This window comes from Phyllobates terribilis, unplaced genomic scaffold (genome assembly GCF_046119375.1).
Source record: "Phyllobates terribilis strain yellow unplaced genomic scaffold, ASM4611937v1 Scaffold_6__1_contigs__length_29720123, whole genome shotgun sequence".
NCBI classification, from domain to species: domain Eukaryota; kingdom Metazoa; phylum Chordata; class Amphibia; order Anura; family Dendrobatidae; genus Phyllobates; species Phyllobates terribilis.
In genome coordinates this window covers 928,170-951,288 of record NW_027362766.1, presented here as the reverse complement: position 1 = coordinate 951,288, position 23,119 = coordinate 928,170, and the positions used below count along the sequence as shown (strand labels likewise).

General features: G+C 51.2%; 1 protein-coding gene across 3 annotated transcripts in view; it reads right to left on the bottom strand.

Annotated features, from left to right (window-relative positions):
- LOC141152619 (V-type proton ATPase catalytic subunit A-like) overlaps positions 1-12,864 on the bottom strand; it is a 69,011-nt gene extending 56,147 nt beyond the window's left edge. The window contains exons 1-2 of one of the 3 annotated variants that reach the window (XM_073637171.1): positions 12,753-12,864; positions 403-494 (exon numbers count right to left, since the gene is read on the bottom strand). In XM_073637171.1, coding sequence (XP_073493272.1) covers positions 403-484 — 82 coding nt within the window. In that variant the 5' untranslated portion in view covers positions 485-494; positions 12,753-12,864. Of the gene's footprint in view, positions 1-402; positions 495-11,919; positions 12,073-12,752 lie in introns of those variants that run through there. The other 2 variants (XM_073637170.1, XM_073637172.1) reach the window with 2 other exon arrangements.
- Positions 12,865-23,119: the final 10,255 nt, after the last annotated feature.

Below are 23,119 nucleotides of genomic sequence, written 5' to 3'. Positions count from 1 at the left end.
GTTTGAAGGGCACAATGTTCTGCATGGTCCATTTTGAAGGAAGCAAAAAGGTCTTGAGGGGTGAAAGGATTTTTAAAGGGCAAGAATTTGACTGAGGAGTCTGTGTAAGAGTTGTGGGATGTAGAAAGAAAGTAGGAGTCAGAAAAGATCTCCGGGATCTGGGGAGACAGGATTCTGGAGATCTGTATGGACAGAAGGATTCAGGGAGACAAGATCTGTAAGGATGGAGGGATCTGGAGGCAGGATTCTAGGGTGACAGAGAAAACTATAATGGAAAGAGGGGCCTGTAGGTGGCAGCAGGTATCTGGGGGAGGATAGAGACCTGGAGGGGCTAGAGAAGCAGGAAGCCAAGTTACTGAATCCTCCAGAACTCCACAGCAAGATGTAGAATAACCCCATTACCTGGTCCAGAGACCCCATGGACAAATCCCAGCATGCTCTCCTGCTCCAGGTCACTGAGCCTCGGCAGCTTGGAGAAGTCCATTGTTCTGGAGCTGTAAGAGAAACATCAGTAACGTCAACACAAAGCACTCCATCCATAAGTGCTCAGTACTGATACCGCCACATCGTGCTCAGTACTGATACCGCCACACAGTGCTCAGTACTGATACCGCCACACCGTGCTCAGTACTGATACCGCCACACAGTGCTCAGTACTGACACCGCCACACCGTGCTCAGTACTGACAACGCCACACCGTGCTCAGTACTGATACCACCACACCGTGCTCAGCACTGATACCGCCACACAGTGCTCAGCACTGATACCGCCACACCGTGCTCAGTACTGATACCGCCACACAGTGCTCAGTACTGATACCGCCACACAGTGCTCAGTACTGATACCGCCACACAGTGCTCAGCACTGATACCGCCACACCGTGCTCAGTACTGATACCGCCACACCGTGCTCAGTACTGATACCGCCACACAGTGCTCAGTACTGATACTGCCACACAGTGCTCAGTACTGATACCGCCACACAGTGCTCAGTACTGACACCGCCACACCGTGCTCAGTACTGACACTGCCACACCGTGCTCAGTACTGATACCACCACACCGTGCTCAGTACTGACACCGCCACACCGTGCTCAGTACTGATACCACCACACCGTGCTCAGCACTGATACCGCCACATCGTGCTCAGTACTCATACCGCCACACCGTGCTCAGCACTGATACCGCCACATCGTGCTCAGTACTGATACCGCCACCCAGTGTTCAGTACTGATACCGCCACACCTTGCTCAGTACTGATACCGCCACCCAGTGCTCAGTACTGATACCGCCACCCAGTGCTCAGTACTGATACCGCCACACCAGGCTCAGTACTGATACCGCCACACCGTGCTCAGTACTGACACCGCCACACCGTGCTCAGTACTGATACTGCCACACCGTGCACAGTACTGATACCGCCACACCGTGCTCAGTACTGATACCGCCACACCGTGCTCAGTACTGACACCGCCACACCGTGCTCAGTACTGACACCGCCACACCGTGCTCAGTACTGACACCGCCACACCGTGATCAGCACTGACATCGCCACACCGTGATCAGCACTGACACCGCCACACCGTGCTCAGCACTGATACCGCCACACCGTGCTCAGCACTGATACCGCCACACCGTGCTCAGTACTGATACCGCCACACCGTGCTCAGTACTGATACCGCCACACAGTGCTCAGTACTGATACCGCCACACCGTGCTCAGCACTGATACCGCCACACCGTGCTCAGCACTGATACCGCCACACCGTGCTCAGTACTGATACTGCCACACCGTGCTCAGTACTGATACCGCCACCCAGTGCTCAGTACTGATACCGCCACCCAGTGCTCAGTACTGATACCGCCACACCGTGCTCAGTACTGATACCGCCACACCGTGCTCAGCACTGATATCGCCACACAGTGCTCAGTACTGATACCGCCACACCGTGCTCAGTACTAATACCGCCACACTGTGCTCAGTACTGATACCGCCACACAGTGCTCAGTACTGATACCGCCACACCGTGCTCAGTACTGACACCGCCACACCGTGCTCAGCACTGACACCGCCACACCATGCTCAGCACTGATACCGCCACACCGTGCTCAGCACTGATACCGCCACACCGTGCTCAGCACTGATACCGCCACACCGTGCTCAGTACTGATACCGCCACACAGAGCTCAGTACTGACATCGCCACACAGTGCTCAGTACTGATACCGCCACACCGTGCTCAGTACTGACACCGCCACACCGTGATCAGCACTGACATCGCCACACCGTGATCAGCACTGACACCGCCACACCGTGCTCAGCACTGATACCGCCACACCGTGCTCAGCACTGATACCGCCACACCGTGCTCAGTACTGATACCGCCACACCGTGCTCAGTACTGATACCGCCACACCGTGATCAGCACTGACATCGCCACACCGTGATCAGCACTGACACCGCCACACCGTGCTCAGCACTGATACCGCCACACCGTGCTCAGCACTGATACCGCCACACCGTGCTCAGTACTGATACCGCCACACCGTGCTCAGTACTGATACCGCCACACAGTGCTCAGTACTGATACCGCCACACCGTGCTCAGCACTGATACCGCCACACCGTGCTCAGCACTGATACCGCCACACCGTGCTCAGTACTGATACTGCCACACCGTGCTCAGTACTGATACCGCCACCCAGTGCTCAGTACTGATACCGCCACCCAGTGCTCAGTACTGATACCGCCACACCGTGCTCAGTACTGATACCGCCACACCGTGCTCAGCACTGATATCGCCACACAGTGCTCAGTACTGATACCGCCACACCGTGCTCAGTACTAATACCGCCACACTGTGCTCAGTACTGATACCGCCACACAGTGCTCAGTACTGATACCGCCACACCGTGCTCAGTACTGATACCGCCACACCGTGCTCAGTACTGACACCGCCACACCGTGCTCAGCACTGACACCGCCACACCATGCTCAGCACTGATACCGCCACACCGTGCTCAGCACTGATACCGCCACACCGTGCTCAGCACTGATACCGCCACACCGTGCTCAGTACTGATACCGCCACACAGAGCTCAGTACTGACACCGCCACACAGTGCTCAGTACTGATACCGCCACACCGTGCTCAGCACTGATACCGCCACATCGTGCTCAGTACTGATACCGCCACCCAGTGCTCAGTACTGATACCGCCACACCGTGCGCAGTGCTGATACAGCCACACTGTGCTCAGTACTGATACCGCCACACCGTGCTCAGCACTGAAGCCTTACTGCATCTTTAGATTAGATAACGATATATGCAGTGGATATAAAAAGTCTATACACCCCTAGTAAAATGACTTTTTTTTTCATGTAAAAATCCTTCCAATAAGGCAACGGCCCCACTATCGTTATTCGGCCCCACTATCGGTATTCGGGCCCACTATCGGTATTCGACCCCACTGTCGGTATTCGGCCCCACTGTCGGTATTCGGCCCCACTGTCGGTAATCGGCCCCACTGTCGGTATTCGGCCCCACTATCGGTATTCGGTCCCACTATCGGTATTCGACCCCACTATCGGTATTCGACCCCACTATCGGTATTCGGCCCCACTATCGGTATTCGGCCCCACTATCGGTATTCGGCCCCACTATCGGTATTCGGTTCCACTATCGGTATTCGGCCCCACTATGGGTATTCAGCCGCACTATCAGTATTTGGGGCCACTATCAGTATTCGGGCCCACTATCAGTATTCGGGCCCACTATCAGTATTCGGGCCCTCTATCCGTATAAGGCCACGGCCCCACTATCGGTATTCGGTCCCACTATCGGTATTCGGCCCCAATATCGGTATTCGGCCCCACTATCGGCATTCGGCCCCACTATCGGTATTCGGCCCCACTATCAGTATTCGGCCCCACTATCGGTATTCAGCCGCACTATCAGTATTCGAGCCCACTATCAGTATTCGGGCCCACTATCAGTATTCGGGCCCACTATCAGTATAAGGCCACGGCTCCACTATCGGTATTCGGCCCCACTATCGGTATTTGGTCCCACTATCGGTATTCGGGCCCACTATCAGCATAAGGCCACGGCTCCACTATCGGTATTCGGTCCCACTATCAGTATTCGGGTCCACTATCAGTATTCGGCCCCACTATCAGTATTTGGTCCCACTATCGGTATTCGGCCCCACTATCGGTATTCGGCCCCACTATCGGTATTCGGGCCCACTATCAGTAGAAGGCCATGGCTCCACTATCGGTATTCGGCCCCACTATCGGTATTCGGCCCCACTATCGGTATTCGGCCCCACTATCAGTATTCGGCCCCAATATCGTTATTCGGTCCCACTATCGGTATTCGGCCCCACTATCGGTATTCGGCCCCACTATCGGTATTCGGGCCCACTATCGGTATTCGGCCCCACTATCGGTATTCGGTCCCACTATTGGTATTCGGCCCCACTATTGGTATTCGGGCCCACTATCGGTATTCGGTCCCACTATCGGTATTCGGTCCCACTATCAGTATTCGGCCCCACTATCAGTATTCGGGCCCACTATCAGTATAAGGCCACGGCTCCACTATCGGTATTCGGTCCCACTATCGGTATTCAGCCCCACTATCGGTATTCGGCCCCACTATCGGTATTCGGCCCCAATATCGGTATTCGGTCCCACTATCGGTATTCGGCCCCACTATCGGTATTCGGTCCCACTATTGGTATTCGGGCCCACTATCAGCATAAGGCCACGGCTCCACTATCGGTATTCGTTCCCACTATCAGTATTCGGGTCCACTATCAGTATTCGGTCCCACTATCGGTATTCGGCCCCACTATCGGTATTCGGCCCCACTATCGGTATTCGGCCCCACTATCGGTGTTCGGGCCCACTATCAGTATAAGGCCACGGCTCCACTATCGGTATTCGGCCCCACTATCGGTATTCGGGCCCACTATCGGTATTCGGCCCCACTATCGGTATTCGGGCCCACTATCGGTATTCGGTCCCACTATTGGTATTCGGCCCCACTATCGGTATTCGGCCCCACTGTCTGTATTCGGTCCCACTATCGGTATTCGGTCCCACTATTGGTATTCGGCCCCACTATCGGTATTCGGCCCCACTATCGGTATTCGGGCCCACTATCGGTATTCGGTCCCACTATCGGTATTCGGTCCCACTATTGGTATTCGGCCCCACTATCGGTATTCGGCCCCACTATCGGTATTCGGGCCCACTATCGGTATTCGGTCCCACTATCGGTATTCGGGCCCACTATCAGTATTCGGGCCCACTATTGGCATTCGGCCCCACTATCGGTATTCGGCCCCACTATCGGTATTCGGCCCCACTATCGGTATTCGGTCCCACTATCGGTATTCGACCCCACTATCGGTATTCGACCCCACTATCGGTATTCGGCCCCACTATCGGTATTCGGCCCCACTATCGGTATTCGGCCCCACTATCGGTATTCGGTCCCACTATCGGTATTCGGCCCCACTATGGGTATTCAGCCGCACTATCAGTATTTGGGGCCACTATCAGTATTCGGGCCCACTATCAGTATTCGGGCCCACTATCAGTATTCGGGCCCTCTATCAGTATAAGGCCACGGCCCCACTATCGGTATTCGGTCCCACTATCGGTATTCGGCCCCAATATCGGTATTCGGCCCCACTATCGGCATTCGGCCCCACTATCGGTATTCGGCCCCACTATCGGTATTCGGCCCCACTATCGGTATTCAGCCGCACTATCAGTATTCGAGCCCACTATCAGTATTCGGGCCCACTATCAGTATTCGGGCCCACTATCAGTATAAGGCCACGGCTCCACTATCGGTATTCGGCCCCACTATCGGTATTCGGCCCCACTATCGGTATTTGGCCCCACTATCGGTATTCGGCCCCACTATCGGTATTTGGCCCCACTATCGGTATTTGGCCCCACTATCGGTATTCAGCCGCACTATCAGTATTCGAGCCCACTATCAGTATTCGGGCCCACTATCAGTATTCGGGCCCACTATCAGTATAAGGCCACGGCTCCACTATCGGTATTCGGCCCCACTATCGGTATTTGGCCCCACTATCGGTATTCGGCCCCACTATCGGTATTTGGCCCCACTATCGGTATTCGGTCCCACTATCGGTATTCGGGCCCACTATCAGCATAAGGCCACGGCTCCACTATCGGTATTCGGTCCCACTATCAGTATTCGGGTCCACTATCAGTATTCGGCCCCACTATCAGTATTTGGTCCCACTATCGGTATTCGGCCCCACTATCGGTATTCGGCCCCACTATCGGTATTCGGGCCCACTATCAGTAGAAGGCCATGGCTCCACTATCGGTATTCGGCCCCACTATCGGTATTCGGCCCCACTATCGGTATTCGGCCCCACTATCAGTATTCGGCCCCAATATCGGTATTCGGTCCCACTATCGGTATTCGGCCCCACTATCGGTATTCGGCCCCACTATCGGTATTCGGGCCCACTATCGGTATTCGGCCCCACTATCGGTATTCGGTCCCACTATTGGTATTCGGCCCCACTATTGGTATTCGGGCCCACTATCGGTATTCGGTCCCACTATCGGTATTCGGTCCCACTATCAGTATTCGGCCCCACAATCAGTATTCGGGCCCACTATCAGTATAAGGCCACGGCTTCACTATCGGTATTCGGTCCCACTATCGGTATTCAGCCCCACTATCGGTATTCGGCCCCACTATCGGTATTCGGCCCCAATATCGGTATTCGGTCCCACTATCGGTATTCGGCCCCACTATCGGTATTCGGTCCCACTATCGGTATTCGGGCCCACTATCAGCATAAGGCCACGGCTCCACTATCGGTATTCGGTCCCACTATCAGTATTCGGGTCCACTATCAGTATTCGGTCCCACTATCGGTATTCGGCCCCACTATCGGTATTCGGCCCCACTATCGGTATTCGGCCCCACTATCGGTGTTCGGGCCCACTATCAGTATAAGGCCACGGCTCCACTATCGGTATTCGGCCCCACTATCGGTATTCGGGCCCACTATCGGTATTCGGCCCCACTATCGGTATTCGGGCCCACTATCGGTATTCGGTCCCACTATTGGTATTCGGCCCCACTATCGGTATTCGGCCCCACTGTCTGTATTCGGTCCCAATATCGGTATTCGGTCCCACTATTGGTATTCGGCCCCACTATCGGTATTCGGCCCCACTATCGGTATTCGGGCCCACTATCGGTATTCGGTCCCACTATCGGTATTCGGTCCCACTATCGGTATTCGGTCCCACTATTGGTATTCGGCCCCACTATCGGTATTCGGCCCCACTATCGGTATTCGGCCCCACTATCGGTATTCGGGCCCACTATCGGTATTCGGTCCCACTATCGGTATTCGGTCCCACTATCGGTATTCGGGCCCACTATCAGTATTCGGGCCCACTATTGGTATTCGGCCCCACTATCGGTATTCGGCCCCACTATCGGTATTCGGCCCCACTATCGGTATTCGGGCCCACTATCGGTATTCGGTCCCACTATCGGTATTCGGTCCCACTATCGGTATTCGGGCCCACTATCAGTATTCGGCCCCACTATCAGTATTCGGTCCCACTATCAGTATTTGGTCAGTATTCGGTCAGTATTTTTTCTCAGGAGTGGGTGATAAATGCAGAATTGGTGACTTGTTTCTATTATACCTTTTCTCTCACTGTCCCTCACCTGGTTTTGGCTCCCACTCCAGAGAAAAAATACTGACCGAATACTGATAGTGGGGCAGAATACTGATAGTGGGGCTGAATACTGATAGTGGGGCCGAATACTGATATTGGGGCTGAATACTGATAGTGGGGCCGAATACCGATAGTGGGGCTGAATACTGATAGGGGGGCCGTGGCCTAAGAATAACTTCAGAACTGTTTACACCTTTAAAGAAGATGTCTGCTACTTGGACAACTCCTGTTTATATCCGTCGCTTGACCCTGTTCAAATTAAAAAGCCCATACTCAGCCCCTGTGCCCGCGCCGTTCTAGTGGTGTTGGCACTCGTGGTCCTGGGGCCACCTTGCGGTTGTTGTGACACGTGAACCAGGCGCCCAATCAGCACCAGCGTCACTGGCTCCGCCTCCGGACAAATAGATGATGAAGAGGAAGTCAGAGATCAGCTGCAGCCCTGACGTCCTCTTCATGTTCAATTCGACAGAAGGTGGAGACAGTGACGGCGGCGCTGATTGGGCTCATGTGTCATATCACTGCACGAGACCCCCGAGACCATGAGTGCCGACAACGCTGGAATGGCGCCGGCACAGGAGGTAAGTGTAAGGTTTTTTATTTTATAGGGGCCAGGCATCAGGGATGAGAAGCGGTCGTCCTAGTAGTGGACAACCCCTTTAATGTTACCCATAATCTGTAACAAATCCACTGAGAAACAAACTGATATCTTTTTTGAGAAGAGAATAAAAGTAAGAAAACAAAAAATAATGTTGTTGCATAAATGTGAGCACCCTCTTATGATTGGGGCTGTGGTTGTGCTCAGAATCAGCCAATCACGTTTCTCCTCCTGTTACATAGTAGTCAGTGCACAGCCGCTGTCATTACAGCGATTCTCATTAACCCCAAAGAAAATTTCACTTTTCTAGCAGGATGGCCTGTAAACAGCTGACAACACAGCAAAGGGATCACATCATTGCAAGTTATCAGTTAGGAGAAAGTACATAAACATTTTCAAGGCATTACATACACAATGGAGCACTGTGAAGACCTTCAAAAATTGGTGACAAGAAGAAAATTGGTGCTTGAGGCTGCCAGGAGGCTGACAGCAACATTAAAGGAGCTGCAGAAATTTCTAGCAAGTACTGGTTGCATACCTCATGTGACAACAATCTCCCATATTCTTCATATATTCAGCCAATAGGGTAGGTTGACAAGACGTAAACATTTTTTTTTACAAAGAAAAACATCTAAGCCTGGATATGTTTTGCCAAAAGCATGCGGTAAAATGTGTTATGGTAGAACTCTTTGGCCATAATGCCAAAAGGTACAGTGAACACCTGGGGTCTTCCATGGGCGTAACGCTACTCAGACAACACAGGGTGATGGTAAAACAGCGTGGTGAGACTTTACTGAACCATCAAACAGACAATAAACACACAGAACAGTCCCAGCAAATACTCAACATGATACAACATTACACAGTCTCACCCTTCCGCTCCGCCCGCGTGGGATACAACAGCTGCGACTTTGGAGACTTCAAGAGCCGACTACCTCAACCAGTGGCCCCCCGCTTCAGGTGGGCCCCCACAGAGAGGAGGTAGCGGCAAGCTTAGGAAGCTAGCAGTCCATCGAGGTACAAGACCAGGAGGCCCGAGAGTCCCAACCTGGCCTCTCCGAGAGTTTCCATGGGGCCAGATGACCGGTGCGTCCCAATCTGGCTTCTCCAAATGTCTCCGTGGGTTCCAGGTGACTGGTGGGTCCCTCCTGACAATCCCAAACAACATATCCATGGGGCCAGGTGACTTCTTTGTCCCAACCCTGGTCTCCCCAAAATGTATCCATGGTCTCTCTGATGGTCAATGGAGCAGATACAAATCTTTCCAGTCAGGGCCGGTACCCTTAGGATAGAATCATGTAGAACACAAATCTGTGTCTCTTTAGATGGAGCCGCCATGCTATCTGTCTACTTTCCTTAAAGATGTCTCTCATTCTCCTTGTAAAGTCTTTCTCCAATCTCTGTTTCAAGTCTGACAGCTACAGAAACACATGTCCCTTCTACTTCTCTCGGCTCAAGTCCCCTGAATAGTGGAACTGTTCTCACCCTCCCCCTCCAAAGCTCAGTGTACATTAGTGGAGGTATCTTTCTCAGGTTGAACCCATCACCTGGGTCTACATGTGAGACTTCCTGTGGTGAAGGCTCAGCCGGATCTTCTTTCAACACTTACACAATGGGCCTAGATGATTTTTGAACAATGGTTAGAGGCTCCTGAGATACTAATGAGATTAGTGGAATGCTGAACACTTTACAAGTTAAATTAGAGTACATAAACTGACGAGAAAGCATAACATTAATAAAACACAGCTGGCAATCTCTAATACAACACAATAAGGTATTTCTCTTGGATTAACAAATCTAATCAACTGATTTATTAAGATTTTAAGCTGTATCGTCACAGGTATGTTTTGTGCAAATCCAACACTGTGCAGTGCCAAAATAACACCATACCCACAGTGTAACATAGTGGTGGTAGCATTGCGCTTTTGGGCTTTTATTCAGCAGCTAGGACTCAGGCTTTAGTCAAGGGGGGGAGGGAATTATGAATCATTCCTAATTTCAAGTAATCTTGCAACAAACCCTTTTGGCCTCTGCTAAAACACTGAAGATGAAGAGGAATTTCACCTTTCAGCAGACAACGTCCCTAAGCGACTTCCAAATCACCAAAAGAATGGCTTCACCAGAAGAAGATGGAAGTTGTGGATCGGCTGAGCCCTGACCTGAACGCAAGGAACAATCTGTGGTGACCTGAAGAGGGCGCTGTACACAGGAGATGACCCCCCAATCTAACAGATGAGGAGCTGCTGAGAGTAGCTGGCAAAGATCATCAATTCTAGATGTGCCGAGGTGATAGACCCCGACCCAAAAAAAGACTGAACACTGCCAGAAATTCACAGGACTGCATCAAAGTGTTAGTGTACGGGTGTGCAGATTTATGCAAACAAATTATGTTAGTACTTTGAAATCTTTTCTGGTGGAAAAACAAACCTTTTTTTTCAATATATTTATCCAGATTAGGTGACATTAAAAGTAGGAAAAGTTCTGCAATAATTCATCTTGGCTGGATCCATTGTGTGGGTGTCTGTGCACGGTATAAATACTGTGTGCAATATACATCTGTAGGTCACAACCTCAGGGTGACAGCGAGCAGGAAGGACAGCGCAGCTGACTGTAAACATGGAGCCGTTCAGGGTGGTGTGTATTCTGGGGGCAAGAACTTGTTCCAGCTGCCTGCGACCAACTCATGCAGAGCAGATATCAACAACTCCAGCACAGTATACAGGACCGGAGGAGGGGTACTGTGCAGTGTATATACAGGAGAGGTGGTACTGTGCAGTGTATATATACAGGACAGGAGGAGTGGTACTGTGCAGTGTATATATACAGGACAGGAGGAGGGGTACTGTGCAGTGTATATACAGGAAAGGTGGTACTGTGCAGTGTATATATACAGGACAGGAGAGGTGGTACTGTGCAGTGTATATATACAGGAGGAGCTGTACTGTGCAGTGTATATACAGGAGAGGTGGTACTGTGCAGTGTATATATACAGGACAGGAGGAGTGGTACTGTGCAGTGTATATATACATGACAGGAGGAGGGGTACTGTGCAGTGTATATACAGGAGAGGTGGTACTGTGCAGTGTATATATACAGGACAGGAGAGGTGGTACTGTGCAGTGTATATATACAGGACAGGAGGAGTGGTACTGTGCAGTGTATATATACAGGACAGGAGGAGTGGTACTGTGCAGTGTATATATACAGGACCGGAGGAGGGGTACTGTGCAGTGTATATACAGGAGAGGTGGTACTGTGCAGTGTATATATACAGGACAGGAGGAGTGGTACTGTGCAGTGTATATATACAGGACAGGAGGAGAGGTACTGTGCAGTGTATATATACAGGAATGGTACTGTGCAGAGTATATACAGGAGTGGTAGTGTGCAGTGTATATATACAGGAGTGGTAGTGTGCAGTCTATATATACAGGAGTGGTACTGTGCACAGTATATATACAGGAGTACTGTGCAGTGTATATATACAGGAGTGGTACTGTGCAGAGTATATAGAGGAGTGGTACTGTGCAGAGTATATATAGAGGAGTGGTACTGCGAGGACTTACCCTGTGTTCCTCGGTGGTCTCTGTGCAGGTTCGGCTTCGCCTTGCCCTTTTATGTGACGGGTGGAGGCAGTGGTACTATGCAGAGTATATATAGAGGAGTGGTACTGCAAGGACTTACCCTGTGTTCCTCGGTGGTCTCTGTGCAGGTTCGGCTTCGCCTTGCCCTTTTATGTGACGGGTGGAGGCAGTGGTACTGTGCAGTGTATATATACAGGAGTGGTACTGTGTAGTGTATATACAGGAGTGGTACTGTGCAGAGTATATACAGGAGTGGTACTGTGCAGAGTATATAGAGGAGTGGTACTGTGCAGAGTATATAGAGGAGTGGTACTGTGCAGAGTATATATAGAGGAGTGGTACTGCGAGGACTTACCCTGTGTTCCTCGGTGGTCTCTGTGCAGGTTCGGCTTCGCCTTGCCCTTTTATGTGACGGGTGGAGGCAGTGGTACTGTGCAGTGTATATATACAGGAGTGGTACTGTGTAGTGTATATACAGGAGTGGTACTGTGCAGAGTATATAGAGGAGTGGTACTGTGCAGAGTATATAGAGGAGTGGTACTGTGCAGAGTATATATAGAGGAGTGGTACTGCGAGGACTTACCCTGTGTTCCTCGGTGGTCTCTGTGCAGGTTCGGCTTCGCCTTGCCCTTTTATGTGACGGGTGGAGGCAGTGGTACTGTGCAGAGTATATAGAGGAGTGGTACTGCGAGGACTTACCCTGTGTTCCTCGGTGGTCTCTGTGCAGGTTCGGCTTCGCCTTGCCCTTTTATGTGACGGGTGGAGGCAGTGGTACTGTGCAGAGTATATAGAGGAGTGGTACTGCGAGGACTTACTCTGTGTTCCTCGGTGGTCTCTGTGCAGGTTCGGCTTCGCCTTGCCCTTTTATGTGAAGGGTGGAGGCAGTGGTGGTGCACACCGGTCAGATCTGACATCTTTTGCTCTCTGCTGAATGTGAACATAACAATGTGCTGCTGACTGTAAACAGCTTTATTTATGTTCTGAGAGTCTCAGTAACTTCTGTATAATCAGGGTCAGACTGGGGTGTTTGGGGTCCACAGGGGGGATTGATCCTTGGGCCCACCTTACATCTATATGTAAATACCCGATAGCCGATATCCCCGTTATAGTGGAGCGTCGGCTGTAAATCACAGGCGGCTCCGGCACATCTACTGTGCGCCACCATATCTGGGATGTACAATTACGGTAGTTGGCATTAAAGGGTTCTTAGGTTAAAACAAGTTATCAGCGATCCATGGGATCCACAGGATCGGTGATCACTTATTGATCGTTTAGGTGCAATCTTTGGAAACCTATTGGAAGAATTGGGAAGTTTTATCCCTGTCAGGACACTTATCCCCATTTTAAAATGCAGCAACAGGTGGGATGTCAGAGCGCTGCTCCATTCATTCTCTTGGGGGCTTCCAGAAAAGAGCAGCGCTCACAGCCACTGAGGGAATGACTGGATCAGTGGTCGAGTCGCACATGAGCTCCAGTCTAATGGGAAGAAAAGCTCCACATTCTGCCGACTGGGTCCCAGCAGTCAGACCCCCACTAATCAATAACCTATCACTTATCCTGTGGAGAGGTGATTACTTGTTTTTACCAGAGACCCTTGTAAGTGCTTCTCTGCCGCTGTGTTCCAAGTATTTAATCTCTAAGGCCACGGCCCCACTATCGGTATTCGGCCCCACTATCGGTATTCGGCCCCACTATCAGTATTCGGCCTCACTATCAGTATTCGGCCCCACTGTCGGTATTCGGCCCCACTATCGGTATTCGGCCCCACTATCAGTATTCGGCCTCACTATTGGTATTTTGCACCACTATCAGTATTCGGTCTCACTATCAGTATTCGGCCCCACTGTCGGTATTCGGCCCCACTATCAGTATTCAGCCCCACTATCAGTATTCGGCCTCATTATTGGTATTCTGCACCACTATCAGTATTCGGTTCCACTATCAGTATTTGGTCAGTATTCGGCCCCACTATCGGTATTCGGCCCCACTATCAGTATTCAGCCCCACTATCAGTATTCGGTCCCACTATCGGTATTCGGCCCCATTATCGGTATTCGGCCCCACTATCGGTATTCGACCCCATTATCGGTATTCGGTCCCACTATCGGTATTCGGTCCCACTATCGGTATTCGGTCCCACTATCGGTATTCGGCCCCATTATCGGTATTCGGCCCCACTATCGGTATTCGGCCCCATTATCGGTATTCGGTCCCACTATCGGTATTCGGTCCCACTATCGGTATTCGGCCCCATTATCGGTATTCGGCCCCACTATCGGTATTCGGCCTCACTATCAGTATTAGGCCCCACTATCAGTATTCGGCCCCACTATCGGTATTGGGCCCCACTATTGGTATTGGGCCCCACTATTGGTATTGGGCCCCACTATCGGTATTTGGACCCACTATCAGTATTCGGTCAGTATTTTTTCTCAGGAGTGGGTGATAAATGCAGAATTGGTGACTTGTTTCTATTCTACCTTTTCTCTGATTGTTCCGTACCTGGAACTATCAGCAAGAACAAATGACCACCATACACAACACAATCCACTATACCAACACTAATTATTATTATTAATTTCTATAGCGCCATTGATTCCATGGTGCTGTACATGAGAAGGGGTTACATACCAAATACAGATATCACTTACAGTAAAGAACTAACAATGATAGACGGGTACAGAGGGAGGAGGACCCTGCGGCTTACATTCTACAGGAATGGGAGAGGAGACAGTAGGTTTGGGGGGCTGCAGTAGCTCCGGTGTTGAGGAGGCAGTGGGGTCATTGCAGGCTGTAAGCTTTCTTGAAGAGATGGGTTTTCAGGTTCCGTCTGAAGGATCCGGATGTGGTGGATAATCGGACGTGTTGAGGCACAGAATTCCATAGGACGGGGGATATTCGGGAGAAATCTTGGAGGCAATTGCGTGAGGAACGGATAAGTGTGGAGGAGAGAAGGAGGTCTTGGAAGGACTGGAGGTTACGTGAGGGAATATATTGGGAGATTAGTTCAGAGATGTACGGAGGAGAGAGGTTATGGATGGCTTTGTAGGTCAGTGTTAGTAGTTTGAACTGGATACACTGGGGAAATGGGAGCCAGTGAAGGGATTTGCAAAGGGGGATAGCAGAGGAGTAGCGAGGCGAGAGATGAACAAGTCGTGCAGCAGAGTTAAGGATGGACTGGAGGGGTGCGAGAGTGTTAGCAGGTAGGCCACAGAGGAGGATGTTGCAGTAGTCGAGGCGGGAGATGATGAGGGCATGCACAAGCAGTTTAGTAGATTGAGGGTTGAGACAAGGACGGATTCTGGAAATATTTTTGAGCTGGACACGACAGGAGGTGGCGAGGGCTTGGATGTGAGGTTTGAAGGACAGGGCAGAGTCAAGGGTTACTACGAGGCAGCAGATTGCCGGTACAGGGGAAAGTGTGATGTCATTTATTGTGATAGAAAGATCAGGTTGGAAAGATATGCGAGATGGAGGAAAGATAATGAGTTCAGGTTTGTCCACATTGAGCTTGAGGTAGCGGGAGGAGAAGGAGGATATGGCTGCTAGACATGCTGGGATTCTGGACAGCAGAGAGGTGACATCTGGGCCAGAGAGGTAGATCTGGGTGTCATCAGCGTACAGATGGTACTGGAAGCCATGGGATTTTATGAGCTGTCCCAGGCCAAGGGTATAGACTGAGAAGAGTAGGGGTCCTAGGACAGAGCCTTGAGGGACTCCAACAGAGAGGGGGCGGGTTGAGGAGGTAGTGTGGGAGTGGGAGACGCTAAATGTGCGGTTAGAAAGGTATGAGGAGATCCAGGAGAGGACAAGGTCTTTGACGCCAAAGGAAGAGAGGATCTGTAGTAGGAGGCAGTGGTCAACTGTGTCGAAAGCAGAGGACAGGTCAAGAAGAAGGAGCACAGAGAATTGTCTGTTAGCTTTGGCTGTAAGTCATTGGTGATTTTGGTAAGGGCAGTTTTGGTGGAATGGTGGGGATGGAAGCCGGATTGTCGGTTGTCGAAGAGAGAGTTAGATGAGAGATGGGAGGAAAGTTCAGCGTGAACGTGTTGCTCAAAAAGTTTGAAGGCAAATGAGCAAATTGTTCGTGATTGCTGAATCCCATAGACTTGCAGCAACTCCGTCATGAGCTGACCTTGAAAGCAAGCACCTTGATCTGAATGTATCCTTTGAGGACACCCATAAACCTGGATGAAATGCTTACAAATTGCCTCAGCTGCGGACTTAGCAGTCTGATCCTTGGTGGGGACAGCGATGGCAAGCTTAGAAAAGTGATCAGTCATGACCAGACATGAATGATGACTACTTCTGGCGTACCCGATTGACAAATAATCCACCATTAGCACTTCTAACAGGCTAACGGGGCAGACATCACAATTGTCTGAACAGGAGCCCTCTGTTCCGGGGACTTATTCAGCTCACATGCACGGCACCTACCACACACCTCTTCCATAACTTCTTCCAAGCCAGGTGTGTACACGTACCAGTGCAGCCAACGATAAGTCTTCTGAGGCCTAAAGTGTGAACCCCACATATGAGCTTCCCGGGGAATGTCCGGAGCCACTGAAGCTGGGATTACTACCTGCCAATGGTACCCCAGCTCTGCCGCTATGTAGATCCAGCGATACAGTATCCCCTCAGCTATGGCCAAACGATCCCACTGCCTTAGCAGCTTTTGTCCTTCTGCACCCAGCCGGGCTCTTGCTATCCCGTCGGGCCAGGACTTTTTACTTTTGCCATTTGTTTACTCGTGACAGTTTGGAGTCTGCATCCTGTAACTCGGCCCACTCTTGACAAGTCTTGCCCAGCAACGTGGCGACCCGTGTCACCACCCGACTTGAAGGTGCCACGTCCATGAACAAGGCAATCGGCTCAAATCAGGGATCTCAGTATCCTCGAGGTCTTCATCCACCACCTGCTCGGGTGTGCCTTGGGTCACTCGTGATAATGCATCGGCATTGGAGTTTTCTTTACCCGAATGGAACCGGATCCGGTAATTAAACTTGGACATCCGCGCCACCCATCTCTGCTCCAGGTCTCCCAGCTTAGCGTTTTCCAAGTGTGCAAGCGGATTATTGTCCATCATCACGAGAATCTCCGAACCAGCCAGGTACTCTGCAAACTTCTCGGTCATGGCCCACACCAGGGCCAACATCTCCAGCTTAAATGAGCTGTAATTGTCCGGATTTCGCTCAGTGTCCGTAGAGACTGGCTAGCATACGCAATGACTCTCTCACGCCCATCTTGTTCTTGAGCTAACACTGCTCCTAGACCATAGAGACTTCCATCAGTGTACAGGGTGAACGGTTGAACAAAGCGAGCATACGCCAATAAAGGTGACTGCACAAGGGCGGACTGGATCAGAACGAATGACTGCTGTTTTAGGTCCGTCCACCGAATTGGCTGATTCTTGGGCCCCTGCGCCGTCCTTCTCAAAACTTATTCAGTGGTTCAGCCACTTTAGCAAAGTCTTTCACAAACCAATGGTAGTATCCGGCTAAACCAAGAAACGCCCGTACTTCTCTCACGGTCTTGGGACGGGGCCACTCGTGAATGGCCTCAATTTTACTCGGTGCTGGACGCACATCCTCAGCTGACACTACATGCCCCAGATACTCGATCTGTGTCTGGAACAAGTGACATTTCTTTGGCTTGATCTTAAGTCAATTGTCCCTCAGTCGGTGCAACACTTGCTGGAGCTTCTTCAGGTGGTCGTCGAACGAACTCCAAATATAATCACATCGTCCAGATAGATCAACACAGACTCAAAATTGTAATCGCCCAAGCAGTATTTTATTAACCGCTGAAACGTTCCTGGAGCATTAGTCAGTCCGAAGGGCATTCAATTAAATTCGTACAGTCCCATCGGCAAGATGAATGCTGTCTTCTGCCGATCTTGAGCTGCCAAGGGCACCTGTCAGTAGCCGCTGGCCAGGTCAAGAGTGGAGAAGTACTTCGCCTTTCCCAGGGCAGACAGGGATTCCTTTATGCGGGGCAACAGGTAGGAGTCACGTACTGTGTTCGCATTCAGCTTATGGTAATCAACACAAAACCGTATGGATCCATCCTTTTTCCAGACCAAAACGACCGGTGCGGCCCAAGGACTTTGACTCGGTCGGACCACCCCATTATCCAGCATCTGCGCCAGCATTCCTTTGACCTCCTGATAAAGACTCGGTGAGATCTGGCGATATCTCTCCCGAATTGGGGGGGTGTTTCCCGTGGGTATCTCGTGCTCCGCAGCCTTTGTGCAACCAAAGTCTTCATCTCCCCTGGAGAAAACAGCCTGATATACCCACAGCGCAGCCTCCAGTCTGAGATCCTGCTCGGGAGCCAACTGGGACTCATCCACTCCCATGATCTCCATAATCTTTCTGCCAGTCCTAGCGGTTGTGGGGGATTCTATAGCTGCCGTCTGCATCGACAGGGTCCAGACGGTCCAGCGGTCTGCCCTCAGTGTGAACTGGCTTTTGGGGATGACTCCTTCACCACACACGTATACCTCAGGTTGCTTAGTGCAGAGTCACCTCATGATTCTGCAGATTCAGACACCTCACTGGTACACTTACATTTTGCACAATGGCCAACGTTCGAGCTATCATCGGACTATCTGTATCTTCTGACCATCCAACCAGTTCCAGAACCACCTCCACACCATTCAGCTTCCTGTGCATCCCTACCGGCATCAACACAAACTTCTCTTGACCTGGGGCGATCACAACAGCAGACCCACGTGGGACATACACTGCTCCCACCATTCTTCCTTCAGCCGAACTCTTCCGAATGCTGCACGGACGGACCACCTGTTGCAGGGCCCTCTGAGTGGCTTTGTGGGGTGTCGCTCGTTTCCAATATCTTGGGCCATTGTGCTCAAACAAAAGGGAGTCTAGCTCCCTCAGGATGTTCATTCCCAGAACCATCGGAAGATTCGGCCTCGCCCGTGTCTTCACGAGCACTACTCCTTTGGTTCCCAATTCCTGATCGCACAGCTGTACTCTCACTGCATGAATATGCAATGCCTGCCACTGGAATTTTTTCATTATTAGTGGCCTTCAGCCTTAGCAGATATCCCGACTCCGTTTTGACAGTCTCTTCAAAGTGCGTCTTGAAAAATTCTATTGGCATGGTAGTCACCTCCGATTCGGTATCCACTAAGCACGCCACCTTCTTTCCTGCAAACTGCACCTCCAACATGGGACTCTCTGCAATCAGATCTTCGGAACAGGCGTTGATTTTCGTTCCTGCCTCGCTGTACACCCAACTACAGCGAGGGCCTCTCTTTTACCGATGCCAGGACTTCAGCCGGCAGGTTTTTCTGGCAGTACCGCTACATATGCCTGAGTTCTCGGCATTGCCAACATTGAACCGGTCTTCTTGCCCTACCTTTGGCTGCCTCAGGTCTAGGAGCAGTCGGCGTCCTCCTTGAGTTATAGGCTGGTTGCCATATAGAGGTATAGGGGGGTTAGTCAGGGCCGAGCATATCGGAGGCGTCTCCTGAACTTGCATCCGTTGTACCTGTTCCGTCAGGCTTTCCACGGTTTTCTGTAAAGCTGCCAGCTGTGCCTGAACAGGGTCTGGTCTCGGCTCTCTTGTGTTAGCCACTTGCAGGTTACTCCACTGCAGAGCAGGCTTCACTACCAAAGTCCGTGCTACTGTCTCTTCCTGTATTTTGGCATAGGTGACACCAGGAGTATTCCGCGCCTTCAGCAACAATTTGCTCCTTAGTGCTTCACTCCGTATCCCCCTTGATGAACTGATCCCAAAGAATGCTGTCGACATCAGCCTCAGTACCCACGGTTACAGGTGATTTCTTTTTGACCTCTTGATGCTGTTCCTCCAGCGCTATAGCATACTGGATCAGGCTTTCTCCATATCTCTGGGTCCGGGCGAAAAACTGTACTCGTAGTTGCCCTGCCGCTGCCATGTGGCGCCCAGCTGCGCTTGGTACCACAGATCCTAGAAGGGTGCATTAATGGAATCCTCCACAAGAGGCCCCCATAAATATTCACACATCTCCACCTTCCACCTCTGACCACTAGAGGGAGCCCGTTAGGGATATAATTAGGGAAGGTGGAGCTAGGCAGCTGAGTGATTCAGCAGTTCCTGCTCAGACACAGAAGGAGTCAGTGCAGTCGAGCCAGAGCCTAGCAGTTCCTGCAGAAAGAGTTCAGTATAGTCTGTAGAGTGAGTCCAGACTAGAACTCACAGAGCTCAGGATAGAGAGCTAGGAGTGTGCCGACACTCTGAGAGCGGCGAAGAAGAGCAGCATCCCGGCTGCAGTGTGTGTAGCCTAGTGAGGGCCAGAGCGGGGCCGAAGGCAAGTGGAAAGTGAGTAACATAGGGGGCAGAGGAGCTTTACAAGCCCACCCCAGCATCATATACCGGACACCGGGTCCGAGTCTACGTGGATCTTCATGACCAGTAGAAAACAACCGGAACCCCTGGCAAACTACATGTCCCAGGATCACCAAAAGCTGATATGTACCAGGGTCAGGAATCACGGAGACCCCAAAGAATGGGGAGAGTTATCTCCAACAGAAGGCCCTATCACCAAGTCAGCAGGTGCAGAACAGAAACCAAGTTAGGCCTAGCTCCAGGCAGGTCAGAAACTTACTACACAAAGGCAAAGACAGGAGGCCCTACACCCGCTCACTGGGGAGCATCCTGATATGCACCCTTCACCCTACAGTGCTCCGGGACGTGCCTGAACTACCACCAGTAAAAGGTAATGAAGTGACTATCGTGCCTGTCCCTGTTCTTGCTCTGACCCGGCTGGGTCCCATCCGTCCCTGCATTCCCTATACCTACGCTGCCCTGAGGCCCTGCTCCACCTGTGGGGAGCTACACCATCTTAGCTGCCGGAACACCAGCCTCAGAGGACTGCTGCAGCGCTGGTGGTCCTCACCAGAAACCGCAGGTGGCGTCACGAACATTTACAAACCTATTATCTCAATATACATTCCCCTTTTTTCAGTTGTCCGCCCTGGGCCACGGACCGGGCCAGCCACCGTGATATCCCCCAAGCATCTGAGGGCCCGGCTGCCGAGTACCCCACGGCCCCGGGGGCGCGACAGCCACATGATCAAAGGCTTTCTCTAGTATCCGGATGATATCGTCGACTGTCTTTCGTTTGTCTTCGGGTTTTAACCAGACAACTTTGTGGGCATCGCGCTCCAGAGCATTCAGTGCGACTTCCGGTTGTAGCTGGGGACTGACGCCGTGCAAGGCAATGGCATTCTTCAACCTGCCTACCCAATCACTGAACAGCAAGTTATACCCATCAAACTTGGCTAGGTGGTTAAGCAGTGCTCCCGTTGCGGAGCAACCAACTAACTGGTCTCTACCAGTCACAATGGGAGAAGGGGGTGGATTATTACAGCAGACGCGGCAGCACCTTCTGCGCTACTGGCACCATCCATAGCGAGCACCGTATCCTGCCGACTACGCCAAGATGTAATGACCGGAGCGCTGATCGAATGTGGCTGAGGGATCAGCAGTAGAAGACCGGGGTAGAATGAGATATCCAGACCAGCCCTGGAAATGGAGAAACCCACCATCATCTGCAGCATGGAGTGCTTTAATGAAGGAGCGTCGAGAATCCAAGAAGGATGGATAAAGAGCTGCTGTCTCTGTTTTTTTCCTCTCCGCTCCTTGTGTCCTCCCTGTTGGAGGTTGAGTAAAAAGAGGAAAAACCTCACAGGGTCTGAGTTTTAAGGACTGTTCCTTAAGTGGCTGAGTGGCCTGAAGTTTGCCCTGGAGAAAGGGAAGGGGGGTTAGTTACGCAAGACCCCCAAGGCTGGCTGGTGTGTACCTGAGAGGAGGATGTACTCTCGGGGCTGAGGAGAAGCCCAGTTGAGCCAGATAGGCTTACCTTTTTATTTTTCTTATTTTTTGTTGTGCCTGTTGCGCCTTTTTCTGCTGGAATCCAAAGTCGCATATGCCCAAACTGAGGACTGTTTGGACACTGTCTACTTCTGGGGTCCTTACTGAGAAGGACCGGTGCTACAAGTCTCATCAGCCAAATATGGACTGCATACTTGTTTCCCGGGTCCTCACCAAGGAGAATTGGTTCCAGCTTTGTCTTGAAAGGGACTGTGTGTGACCTACTGGAAGACAAATGGACTGTTTCTTGTTTCCAGTTCCAGGGCCAGCGACGGAGAGGAGAAGACATCGTGGTCAAAATAGTCACCTGTAGTTTTAAAATGTTTTAAAACTGTTGTAACCCTCCATTCTTTTTATAAGTCCGTATTGCCGGGGACGGATGTGAGGGGTGTGTGGAGAAGGTCTGCTCCACTCCCCTATGGACCTGTACTGTTTTAATAATCTTGTGTATGTTTGAGTCATCTGAAAAACTGTTGTTTTCAGGTACGGCCATTAGATGGCAGCAGAGATACTGTTTAAGATTACATTACCCTTATGGTAGTCGGGGGCACATAGAGGGTTAACTGGTTTGGGGCCCACCCTTAGTGAGTGAGGGGGCACTGGGAGTTTAGTTTCGGCCATTTTAGTTCAGTTGTGTAAGGCTATGTGCCCACCATGCAGAAATGCTCTGGATTTTTCCTGAGCGTTTCTGCATCTCCCTCCCATGCGGATTATCATTGGGGAACATGGCAGACCTTCTACCAAGTGTTTTTTAAGCGTTTCTGCAGTGGAATTGCCGCTGCGGAAACGCTTAAAAAATGCATAGTGGGAACACAGTCGAATAGTGGGCACACAGCCTGAGGGACAGTGATTAGTAAGGACGTGTCAGGAGGAGGGTGTGTATGAAAGCCGGTGTAAAAGGAAGCAAGTATTCTCAGCAAAACTACAGTGCGACAGTGTTCTCTGGACACAGGGAAGCTGGGGGACCTACAGCGAGGAAGAGACGTTTGAGGAACCTTTCTAAGAGAGGTGGTGAGAAAGGTCCTAGTGCTGGAGAGGCTGAGAGCTGCAGTCAGATGGATGGAGACAGCGAGGTCTGGGCACGAATAGGAAGAAGATAGTGGGAGAAGCTCCCTTACTTCTGCTCCCGAGGAAAGATTGGTCTGAGTGCAGTTCCACGGTGAAACACATCGACCCGGGTGGCGCTGCATTAGTAAGATGGAGGTCCTCTGCTTGAACTGTGAATTGTAACGTTTGCCACAAATATTGTGCCGTCGCCAGTAACCGCCAAGAATGTGCCTCTGCTTGGTGCAGAAGTGAA